At 41.4% G+C, this 12,636-nt stretch overlaps 2 protein-coding genes across 7 annotated transcripts in view; one reads left to right on the top strand and one right to left on the bottom strand.

Moving 5' to 3' along the window:
- Positions 1-88: 88 nt before the first annotated feature.
- On the top strand, positions 89-11,627 carry LOC110502621 (solute carrier family 22 member 7-like). 3 transcript variants are annotated; one of them, XM_021580802.2, is made up of 10 exons: positions 95-646; positions 945-1,048; positions 5,769-5,923; positions 6,140-6,308; positions 6,410-6,533; positions 9,339-9,448; positions 9,733-9,947; positions 10,442-10,550; positions 10,637-10,849; positions 11,156-11,627. In XM_021580802.2, the coding sequence occupies exons 1-10, from the start codon at positions 269-271 to the stop codon at positions 11,235-11,237; spliced, it is 1,659 nt and encodes a 552-aa protein (XP_021436477.1). In that variant the 5' UTR covers positions 95-268; the 3' UTR covers positions 11,238-11,627. The 3 variants fall into 3 exon arrangements, with proteins under 3 accessions (XP_036816156.1, XP_021436477.1, XP_021436478.1); XM_036960261.1 differs by lacking the exons at positions 5,769-5,923; positions 6,140-6,308 and having other exon boundaries at positions 89-646; XM_021580803.2 differs by lacking the exons at positions 9,733-9,947; positions 10,442-10,550 and having other exon boundaries at positions 100-646.
- The window catches only part of LOC110502624 (cysteine-rich protein 2), a 36,477-nt gene continuing 35,183 nt past the window's right edge, over positions 11,343-12,636 (bottom strand). For 3 of the 4 annotated variants that reach the window (XM_036960265.1, XM_036960263.1, XM_036960264.1), the window contains exon 4: positions 11,343-11,995. In XM_036960265.1, coding sequence (XP_036816160.1) covers positions 11,858-11,995 — 138 coding nt within the window. In that variant the 3' untranslated portion in view covers positions 11,343-11,857. The remainder of the gene's footprint in view (positions 11,996-12,636) is intronic. The other variant, XM_021580805.2, reaches the window with a different exon arrangement.

Below are 12,636 nucleotides of genomic sequence, written 5' to 3'. Positions count from 1 at the left end.
CTACTTGCTGTCAATGCATCACCAATTAATGTATATGAAGGCATTCTTTAACAAGCAGAAGTGGTTTATTTAATTTATTTTGCACAGTAAAAGATTGATCTGTTTCGCAAGGTTTAACTAACAATGAGACAGTTGGACCAACAGACAGACAACCTTTAGACTTGGTAAAAGATTATGAAATATTTTCTTGGTTCCAAAGTACGAATGTGAATGAGTGTGATTGCTGTGCTTTCAGTATTACAAGAAGTCTGTCTGGACCAAGTGGAAGATGAAGTTTGAGCACCTACTCTCGGATATCAATGGATTTGGACGGTTCCAGATTATGATCATTATCATCAGCTTCGTTGCTCGATTCACCCTGCCTTGTCACTTTATGCTGGGTAACTTTATAGCGGCTGTGCCCTCTCACCGCTGTGACCTCAGCACTCTGGATGATGAGGGCATCTTTGAGAATCTGACCCAGGAGCAGAGACTGACTGTCACTATTCCAGTACAAGAAGATGGGACTCCAAGCTCCTGCAAGATGTTCCCAGAACCCCAGTTCCACCTCCTGTCCAACTCCAATGGCAGTGACCTAGCTACAGTCCCCTGTCAGAATGGATGGGTATATGACAACAGCACCTTCAAATCCACTCTGGCTACAGAGGTAAGCTTTTCTGTCTTTTTGTCACTAGACTATAGGTAATAATGTAGTCAATGAATGTCTAATTGAATAATAGGCCATGTTGTACTCATTGAATGTCATTCTTCGACCACTACACATGGTTGCATAGAAATGAAGTATTATTTGTAAGTACAAATCTCGACAAATCTCATTGAATATTGTTGCAGTGCTAGCTACTCAATTAAATTATTTCACAAAATGGAAGTAGAGAGACTGTTCTCTTTTATACGGTACCTTGCATGTGTTGTCTGTTTATTCTTATTTCTACCTCTTACATCAGTGGGACTTGGTGTGTGACCAGAAAGGGAAAAATAAGGCGACGGCCACCATCTTCTTCTTGGGAGTGATGTTCGGAGCAATGACCTTTGGTAGTCTGAGTGACAGGTAAGTTAACAATCATTTATAAATTCATAGACAGTGGATTTTAGAGTTACCTTAAAACAAATCTCTTGTGTACAGACGCACGTAACATAACTGGTATGGTAGTGTCTGTCAACAGAATGTGCGGATGCAATGACTAATGAGGAACCGTCAATGCATCACTGTTAGCATCTTTTGGCCAATAGACCCGCCAGTAACTTGGAAAGAGAGGAGGGTGGAGCTACCGCTCTGCTTCCCCTCCTCATTCTAGTACATTTCCTAACATGTCTTTCCCCAGATCTTATTCAAGCATCTGATGCAATTACTTGAGATTTTTGTTCTGGATTTCCAAGATGACCTAAAACCATGAAGTAGACTGTCTCTGAATGGAAACAAAAAAGTTGTTAAGTTGTTAAAGGCCCAGTGCAGTCAAAATTAATTTTTCCTGTTCTTTGCCGCTGATTAAACTAACACCGTAAAAGTGTTAAAAAAAAAAGGGCTTGTGTTTTTTCCGGATATACTACATGACCAAAAGTATTTGGGCACCTGCTTGTCTAACATTTTATTTGAAAATCATGGGCATTAATATAGAGTTGGTCCACTCTTTGCTACTATAATAGCCTCCACTCTTCTGGGAAGCCATTCCACTAGATGTTGGAACATTGCTGCTGGGACTTGCTTCCTTTCAGCCACAAGAGCATTAGTGAGGTTGGGTGCTGATGTTGGGTGATTAGGTCTGGCTCGCAATCAGCGTTTCAATTAATCCCAAAGCTGTTCAATGGGGTTGAGCTCAGAACTTTGTCCACGCCAGTCAAGTTCTTCCACACCAATCTCGACAAACCATTTCTGTATGGACCTTGCTTTGTGCACGGGGGCATTGTCATGCTGAAACAGAAAAGGGCCTTCCCCAAACTGTTGCCACAAAGTTGGAAGCACAGAATCATCTAGAATGTCATTGTATGCTGGAGCGTTAATATTTCCCTTCACTGGAACTAAGGGGCCTAGCCCAAACCATGAAAAAAAGCCCCGTACCATTATTCCTCCTCCACCAAACTTTACAGTTGGCACTATGCATTGGGGCAGGTAGCCTACCACTTCGTGGCTGAGCCGCTCGTGCTCCTAGACAGTTGAACGGGGCAGCTCTAGCAGGGCAGAAATTTTACAAATAATTTGTTGGAAAGGTGTTATCCTATGACGGTGCCTCAATGAAAGTCAATGAGCTCTTCAGTAAGGCCATTCTACTGCCAATGTGTGTCTGTGGCGACAGCATGGCTGTGTGCTTGATTTTAGACACCTGTCAGCAACAGGTATGGCTGAAATAGCCGAATCCACACATACTTTTTTTATATATAGTGTAGTTGCTGGTTGAAAATACAACATACAGGACCTTCTAATCAGCAGGTTTTGCATGGGTGGAGTTGTGGCTTGCCTGGTGACATCACCCGGTGGCAAATTTGTTAATTTACCAATAACAAAGAGAATTCCAAACCTATAAAAGTTTTCCCCTCAAAATTATTGCTTGAGAAATAATTATATTTCTAAAAAGCATTATTTTATATATATTTTTTTACTTGAATAGAAAACTGTTTTATGGTACCTAATTGTATTAGGTTTAGTATTTAGTATTCAATATTTTTTTAGTATCCCCATTCATAGCCATGGGAGTTCTGAGGGTGCTGAAGCACCTTGAAAAATGGGAATATTTATTTATTATTTGTAAAAAGAATAATACTTGGCCTTTACAACTCTTCCGTCTTTAGCTGCAGGAAACTTTTTTTTTTACAGAAGTAGTGCACTGGGCCTTTATTACACCTGTATTCAGGGCTGGTCCTGGCAATTATGCCACCCTAGGTGAGACAAACATATTCCCCCTGCAAAACTAGAATACTCAGAGTAAGCAAAATTATGTTGAAAAGACGTCTAAAATCTTCCAGACATTGAAGTTAGGTTCAATCTAGGTTCTGAATGAAAAGTGAAAAGACGATATATATTTTCCAGAAATCAAGGCCGGTTGTGACCACACCAAATCCGACCCAAACATAGGCGTCTTTAGTTGAGCAAAATCAAGGCTGGTCTAGACTGGACCAAAAACTAACGTCTGTGGGTGTGGAAATCAAGACCGGTCTAGACTGCACCAAACAAAAAGATTGCTGGTCCAGGCAGGACCAAAAAAAGACACCCAAAAGACATTGGCGTCGGTCTGTGCTTACTGGGGTGGATCCTACAGTGTCTGCCTGCAATGTAATTTTATGAATGCTCATCCATGTCTCAGTCCCACTGTTTCTAAAACAAGCTTTTCCATTGGCCTTATTAGTCCTGATTCCTGTGACTAATCCATATTACATTTCCACCACACTAAACAATTTGGCTGTTTAAGCTATGAATATCATCTACCAAACTTTATCAGGAGTTATCCTGAGCCTATTTGCAATGTGTTTACACAGTGGGAAATGCATAAGTATTTTATTTTTCGCTATGTATACAAACTTGAAACCAATGATCATGACAATTTAGCCCAAGGGGTGAAACTTCTGGACAGCAGTTTTGAGTAGCCTGATTATCCATTCCATATTGTCCATTTTACTTTGGCCTGTTTTTAGTATATGTGGTTTGTTAACATGTCAGCATATTTTTTTTATATGATTAGGCGCCTTATAGGTTAGAGTATTTTATCAGAGAAACCTGCATGATGTAAAAAGTGTCTGTCCCATTACTTATACATTTTATCTCCAGCCTGTAAGCTACAGAAAAAGCCACATACTCTTTCTACCATATGCTATATCTGCTACATGATTTATGTTCATTTATTTTGACGGAATGTTGGTGGAGCGTGGCAGCGATACGTCTCTCCAACAGCACCCTGGAGAAGCACGCTGGGAATGGACAAGCAAAATATAATGTGCCCCTGCCTTTCACAAAGTGGGCACTACTTATTACAGGCATCAGCGCTCACCTAAAAAGTCCACATGCCACTGTTGAGAGAAATTGTAATTGTTTTTGGGCAGAATTATGTGAGGTTTTATGTGTTGTTGGAGGTGTGTCTTTGTCAGTTTAGCTCAGAAAATGCCGGCCTCTTCAATCTGCCTGCATAGACGGCTGCGGTCTGGCCTTTCCTGTATTAGCGGACAAATATAGGAAAGGGGGAAACTTAGTCAGTTGTACAACTGAATGCCTTCAAGTGAAATGTGTCTTCTGCATTTAACCCTCTGCAGTTCGGGAGACACTTTTTTCTCCCACAAAAGTATTGTATTGAGCCTTTACTACTCCTGTATTATCAGACCGATACAGCCGTATGCAAAAAGAATTGCAGCACCCCCACCCGTATGCAAAAAGAATTGCAGCACCCCCACCCGCAAACATCTTCTCTCGGCTATGTCCCCATTTTTTAAATATATTTTTTATTTCACCTTTATTTAACCAGGTAGGCTAGTTAAGATCAAGTTCTCATTTGCAACTGTGACCTGGCCAAGATAAAGCATAGCAATTCAACACATACAACAACACAGAGTTACACATGGAATAAACAAAACATACAGTCAATAATACAGTAGAAAAAAAGAAAACAAAAAGTCTATATACAGTGAGTGCAAATGAGGTAAGTTAAGGAAATAAATAGGCCATGGTGGCGAAGTAATTACAATATAGCAATTAAACACTGGAATGGTAGATCGGCAGAAGATGAACGTGCAAGTAGAGATACTGGGGTGCAAAGGAGCAAGATAAATAAATAAATACAGTATGGGGATGAGGTAGATAGATGGGCTGTTTACAGATGGGCTATGTACAGGTGCAGTGATCTGTGAGCTGCTCTGACAGCTGGTGCTTAAAGCTAGTGAGGGAGATATGAGTCTCCAGTTTCAGTGATTTTTGCAGTTTGTTCCAGTCATTGGCAGCAGAGAACTGGAAGGAAAGGCAACCAAAGGAGGAATTGGCTTTGGGGGTGACCAGTGAGATATACCTGCTGGAGCGCGTGCTACGAGTGGGTGCTGCTATGGTGACCAGTGAGCTGAGATAAGGCGGGGCTTCACCTAGCAGAGACTTGTAGATAACCTGTAGCCAGTGGGCTTGGCGACATTAGCTATTGCTGAACCAGCAGCTACACTTCCTGGGGTCCACATGAAACATAAAACATGACATATTACAGAACATCAATAGACAGGAACAGCTCAAGGACTGAACTACACACATTTAAAATAATAACAATAGGACCTAGAAAGGTCCTACTAACACAACACTGAGAGAAACAGAGAGACCCATTACTCTATGCCTACATCCTAATACATTCATATATTACATTTTCATGTTCATATAGTACATTTACATTCAGTAACATCTTGCAATTACACGCATACATACATCAGTACACATATGCCTATGAGTTATTAGGGTAAGATAGGGGGGATTGGAAATTATGAAGACAATTACATTGAGGGAAGCTACAATCTATCTGCAATATTAAAGCTGATCTACCCCGTAAAAAAAGAAAAGAAAGGGCATTGTGCTGTTTTTATTTATTTATTAAAGTACATTTTGCTGTTTGCTTGCGTAATTTGAAATGGAAGGGAGTTCCTTGAAGGGAAGGGAGTTCCTTATCTTATTATATTTCTAACTGAAAGAGGGGAGTTGCCTCACACTACAGAGACAGGAAATAGGCCTTATGGGCCATTCTAGCTCGGAGAAAGTTACTTAATGTAATTAGACATTTTTCTGTTCACTTTATCTTCACGTTGTCTTTTTTCTCTAGGTTTGGTAGGAAGACCATGCTCCTGGTGTCCTATATCTCTGGCATGCTGTTTGGTGTTGCCAGTGCTTTCTCCACCTCCTTCATAATGTTTGCTGTGCTCAGGTTCTTCACTGGGTTCGGCATCACTGGCATCGTCATCATCTCATCAGTACTCAGTGATTATACACACACACATGCACACAACCAAACACAACCAAACACACACACACACACACACACACACACACACACACACACACACACACACGCACACACACACACACACACACACACACACAAAGCCCACCCACCACTAGATGAATACAGACAACCCACGTGGTGTCTCAGAGACTATCCTTGACTCATCTGGTGTTGCGTTGTGCCATCCTCAGGTGTGGAGTGGGTGGACATTGAGCACAGAAAATTAGTGGGAGTGATTGACAGCCTGTCCTGGACGTTTGGTAACTCCATGATTCCAGCCATAGCCTATTGTGTGAACGACTGGAGACAGCTGACCATAGTGGTCACCTCACCTCTCGTCCTGGCCCTACTCACATGGAGGTCAGAGGGAGGGAGGGAGGGACTAACGAACAAATGAATGGACAGTTAACAGTTAACAGTTGCTGTGTTATTGGGAATAACATCTTTACCTCCTCCAATAGGTGGATACCTGAGTCAGCCAGATGGCTCATAGCCAATGGGAAGTTTGAGAAAGCAAACTTTTATTTGCAACAATGTGCCCAGATTAACCAGAAGCAGGAGTTTGCATCCAAAATTACACCAGAGGTAAGCAATTGCCAGGATAGGATAAGTTTAAGCAATATGGTTATTTAAATTCCTTCACTCTTCCTTCTAGCCTGGTTCCAGATCTGTCTGTGCACAAATCTAATCAAATTGTATTTGCCACATGAGCTGAGTACACCAGGTGTCGATTATACAGTGAAATACTTACTTAACAGAAATGACCAAATAAAAAGGAAATTAACACAAAATAGTAACACAATAAAACAACAAGGCTACAGTATATACAGTGCCTTGCGAAAGTATTCGCCCCCCTTGAACTTTGCGACCTTTTGCCACATTTCAGGCTTCAAACATAAAGATATAAAACTGTATTTTTTTGTGAAGAATCAACAACAAGTGGGACACAATCATGAAGTGGAACGGTATTTATTGGATATTTCAAACTTTTTTAACAAATCAAAAACTGAAAAATTGGGCGTGCAAAATTATTCAGCCCCCTTAAGTTAATACTTTGTAGCACCACCTTTTGCTGCAATTACAGCTGTAAGTCGCTTGGGGTATGTCTCTATCAGTTTTGCACATCGAGAGACTGAAATTTTTTCCCATTCCTCCTTGCAAAACAGCTCGAGCTCAGTGAGGTTGGATGGAGAGCATTTGTGAACAGCAGTTTTCAGTTCTTTCCACAGATTCTCGATTGGATTCAGGTCTGGACTTTGACTTGGCCATTCTAACACCTGGATATGTTTATTTTTGAACCATTCCATTGTAGATTTTGCTTTATGTTTTGGATCATTGTCTTGTTGGAAGACAAATCTCCGTCCCAGTCTCAGGTCTTTTGCATACTCCATCAGGTTTTCTTCCAGAATGGTCCTGTATTTGGCTCCATCCATCTTCCCATCAATTTTAACCATCTTCCCTGTCCCTGCTGAAGAAAAGCAGGCCCAAACCATGATGCTGCCACCACCACGTTTGACAGTGGGGATGGTGTGTTCAGGGTGATGAGCTGTGTTGCTTTTACGCCAAACATAACGTTTTGCATTGTTGCCAAAAAGTTCAATTTTGGTTTCATCTGACCAGAGCACCTTCTTCCACATGTTTGGTGTGTCTCCCAGGTGGCTTGTGGCAAACTTTAAACAACACTTTTTATGGATATCTTTAAGAAATGGCTTTCTTCTTGCCACTCTTCCATAAAGGCCAGATTTGTGCAATATACGACTGATTGTTGTCCTATGGACAGAGTCTCCCACCTCAGCTGTAGATCTCTGCAGTTCATCCAGAGTGATCATGGGCCTCTTGGCTGCATCTCTGATCAGTCTTCTCCTTGTATGAGCTGAAAGTTTAGAGGGACGGCCAGGTCTTGGTATATTTGCAGTGGTCTGATACTCATTCCATTTCAATATTATCGCTTGCACAGTGCTCCTTGGGATGTTTAAAGCTTGGAAAATCTTTTTGTATCCAAATCTGGCTTTAAACTTCTTCACAACAGTATCTCGGACCTGCCTGGTGTGTTCCTTGTTCTTCATGATGCTCTCTGCGCTTTTGACGGACCTCTGAGACTATCACAGTGCAGGTGCATTTATACGGAGACTTGATTACACACAGGTGGATTGTATTTATCATCATTAGTCATTTAGGTCAACATTGGATCATTCAGAGATCCTCACTGAACTTCTGGAGAGAGTTTGCTGCACTGAAAGTAAAGGGGCTGAATAATTGTGCACGCCCAATTTTTCAGTTTTTGATTTGTTAAAAAAGTTTGAAATATCCAATAAATGTCGTTCCACTTCATGATTGTGTCCCACTTGTTGTTGATTCTTCACAAAAAAATACAGTTTTATATCTTTATGTTTGAAGCCTGAAATGTGGCAAAAGGTCGCAAAGTTCAAGGGGGCCGAATACTTTCGCAAGGCACTGTACAAGGATACCGAGTCAATGTGCTTGGGGTACGAGGTAGTTGAGGTAATTGAGGTAACATTTACATGTAGGCAGGGGTAAAAGTGACTAGGCAATCAGGATAGATAATAAACAGAGTAGCAGCAGCATGTGAAGAGTATAAAAGAGTGTGAAAGTGTATGTGTGTGTGGAGTCAACATGGGATGTGTTTATGTTTTTTGTGTGTGTGAGCATATGTAGTGTGTGTGTGTGTGTGTGTGTATATGTTAGTGTTAGAGTGTCAGTGTCGTATGAGTGGGTAGAGTCCAGTGACTGTGCATAGAGCCAGTGCAAGAGTGCCAGTGGGCCCTGTGTTGAGGGACAGCGTGGCGGATGTGTTGTTGCCTACCCTCACCACCAGGGGGCAGCCCGTCAGGAAGTTGAGGATCCAGTTGCAGAGGGAGGTGTTTAGTCCCAGGGTCCTTAGCTTAGTAATGAGCTTGGAGGGCACTATGGTGTTGAATCAACAAACAGAATTCTAACGTTGGTGTTCCTTTTGTCCAGGTGGGAAAGGGCAGTGTGGAGCGCAATAGAGATAGTGTCATATGTGGATCTGTTTGGGTGTTATGCGAATTGGAGTGGGTCTAGGGTGTCTGGGATGATGGTGTTGATGTGAGCCATAACCTTCCTTTCAAAGCATTTCATGGCTGCAGATGTGAGTGCTATGGAGCGATAGTTATTTAGGCAGGTTACTTTGGCCTTCTTGTGCACAGGGACTGTCTTGCTAACTCCTATGGTCAGAGTTGGCAAGACAGCACAAATAGACCTAGGACCTCTTAAAGCCTGGGTGGGATTTTTTCCATATTGCTTATGTATATCCAATCTTTTCATATCTACAGGTTCGTCGAGGAGATCAAGTCTAGGGGTTGATTTGAGATTCAGCAACTGATCCACCTCTGTTCTTCTCGCCACCAGACTCTGTCCAGTATCATTGTGACAGAGAGAAAAGACAGAACCTACTCCTACCTGGACTTGGTCAGGACCCCAAAGATGAGGAGACTGGCTCTACTCACAGGCATAGTGTGGTGAATATCCCTGGTCTCATGATATCTGATACAAGTTGCTTTAGTAAACGCATGTTCATCATGTCTGGTTACACACAATAATGTAGGAATGTATTGATGCTATCAAGTTGGGTAAGATTTCATTTGACCGTTTTGATCTAATATCCACATAAGAGAATATCCTGAAATGTAAATTCAACTTTAAATTAGACTTTTAGCTCACCTCAAACTGTGTCAAAACACATGACATAGCTCTACACTGTTTGACAACACCAGCAATGCCAACCTGATTTCTCATCCCAAAGGTATGGTGTGGCTTCAACATATTATGGCATTAGCTTCAACATCACTGGATTTGGGCTCAACATATATCTAACCCAGTTTGTGTATGGTGCCATAGAGCTCCCAGTCACACTATCAGTGTACTACCTTCTGGATAAGGTGGGCAGGAGAAACACAGAAGTAGGATCTCTGTTAGGAGCTGGAATCTGTCTCGCTATTAATATTTTCCTACCCAGAGGTGAGTGCTTTTTTTGTGGGGGATCAGGGAGGCGGTCAATTCAAGTCCAGGAGACATCTTATAATGTATTGGAGCTGTCAACTAATACTTCCCTTCCTCTAGTGCAGCACTGATATACTACCTGATTCAACTATAGTTTTCTAAATTGAAGACCATGCTTAGATGAATCAGGTGTGTTAGAGCTGGGTTAGAACAGACCCTGGCAGTATCACATCTCTACACGAGTTATCACAACTCTACACAAGTTATCACATCTCTAAAGGAGTTATCACAACTCTACACAAGTTATCACATCTCTAAAGGAGTTATCACAACTCTACACAAGTTATCACATCTCTAAAGGAGTTATCACAACTCTACACAAGTTATCATCAAGTTCTGCTGGCGTGTGTTCCAGTCTTTTTCAGTTATTCATGAACTCATCCTAAATATTTAAATATGGTGGGAAACGTTGACTTAAAGGAAAGTCATGTCGTTCCTCTCCTCCACTTCAGACATGTTTGTTTTAAGGACGGTGGTGGCGATGCTGGGGAAGGGTTGCTCGGCAGCATCCTTCACAACTGTCGTGTTATACAGTTCTGAGCTGTTCCCTACTGTGGTCAGGTAAATCACACCTGTGTCTCCGATTTAAAGTGTAACTAAAGACAGACAGGTCAAAAATGCGTGTTCTGTATATTTCTGTCTTTCAGGCAGAATGGCATGGGCTACAACTCGTCCATGGGTCGCCTGGGGGTTTCTCTGGCCCCTCTCATTCTGCTGCTTGACGAGGTGTGGAGGGACCTTCCGCAGGTCCTCCTCTGCTCCATAGCCCTGCTGGCTAGCCTGGTGGCCAGGATGCTGCCTGAGACACGTGACCGCTGTCTACCAGAGACCATTCAGGACATTGAGGATGGGCAGACAGGGTATGATATAGCCTCTGAGATATAGACACTTAGGTTGAGATTCAATCCAAGGTGCGTTAAAGAGCAGCGCACTAGACAGATCACAATGCATCTATTAAAGGCTAAATATGCAGAAATCGCTCCGCCATTGCCTAGTTGCTACAATTCTAAAATACTAGCCTAAACCTAGCAAACCACAATTTCTCAAGCAAGCATTTTGCCAGGGTACAATCTGTAAATTCTTTGCAAATATGGTTATTGATGATTATGAATATCATAGTGTTTTATCAATGACTATGTGTTTATTCTTTTTATGTACAATTCTAGGAAAAGTTTGGCTGGATCCCAAGTTGTGGAAACAACAGAAATCCCTCTAAAATCAAAGGCCAACGATGAGGGGGAAAATTGATACTAAGATATTCTTTCTGTAAATATTTTTTTACATGCCCAAATGTGCACCAACAACAATTTTCAAACACCTTTTCAAGTAATCTCATTGTGTTTGTTCCACATCAAAAACAACATTCAAACCTAGCACTGATTTAATGAAACAAGACAAGCATAATTCATTTTATTCCTCCTATACAAATTCAAATTTTCCACTCAATTGCAATACTGCATTATCTTATTTAGTAAAGACTCCTTTCTGTTTCATATGAATGAGGAACAAAATATTATCTTTGATAACGTATCATAACTCTCTATGCATTCTTCCTCACCATAACCATTGGCAAATGTATGCAATCAATCTTTAATACTGGATATGAACCTGTTTTTAAATACATATTTTATAAATCTGTGTGCTTAGCAGGTTGCAAAAGTGATTTAAATATTCTGAAACATTATTACGTTATACAAACAATAAGTAAAAATACACACAAAAATACCTCATGTTTATCAGCAAGCATGTGGTCAGTTCCATTGCAATACCTGTCAATTCAGTCAGTGAATCACTTCAGTCACTCAATTCAGTCACTGAAATTACCCTAATCAAACAGAAACCCCATTCATCTCACTTTTAGTGTGTGGTTAGGACTGGCTGGGTATTTCAGTTTGCTCCACGTCTTCCTTCTCATAGATGTAACAGCCCACCTTGCCGATGTTCACTCCTTTTGGTCCATACAGGATGCCGTAGCAAGGGACGTGGCAATAAGGTATCCCATCATGCTGTAACAAGGGAAACATTATTTTTTTCAATTTACATTTTTTAAACTTATTTTGTACATAGTGTTTCTGCAACGGTATCTTACGGCAAAAAAAGAGCTTCTGGATATCAGGACAGCGATCACTCACCTTGAATTAGACAAAACGTGCAATCATTGGACAATAAATTAGACAAGGTACGATCACGGATATCCTACCAACGGGACAGCAAAATCTATAATATTAAATGTTTCACGGAATCGTGGCTGAATGAGGACATGGATATTCAGCTAGCGGGATATATGCTGCACCGGCAGGATAGAACAGCACACTCCGGTAAGACGGGGGGGGGTGGGGGGTCTGTGCATATTTGTAAACAACAGCTGGTGCACAAAATCTAAGGAAGTCTCTAGATTTTGCTCACCTGAAGTAGAGTATATTGTGACAAACTGCAGGCCACACTACTTGCCTTGAGAGATTTCAGCTATACTTTTCGTGGCAGTTTATTTACCACCACAGACAGATGATGGCACTATGACCGCACTCAGTCAGCTGCATAAGGAAATAAGCAAACAGGAAACCACTCACCCAGAGGCGGCGCTCCTAGTGGCCGGAGACATTAATGCAGGAAAATTTAAATCAGTTCTACCAAATTTCTATCAACA

Source organism: Oncorhynchus mykiss, chromosome 23, assembly GCF_013265735.2.
Source record: "Oncorhynchus mykiss isolate Arlee chromosome 23, USDA_OmykA_1.1, whole genome shotgun sequence".
In the NCBI taxonomy this organism is placed as follows: domain Eukaryota; kingdom Metazoa; phylum Chordata; class Actinopteri; order Salmoniformes; family Salmonidae; genus Oncorhynchus; species Oncorhynchus mykiss.
Note: the sequence above shows the minus strand (reverse complement) of the source record. Positions and strands in the feature narration are given on the sequence as shown.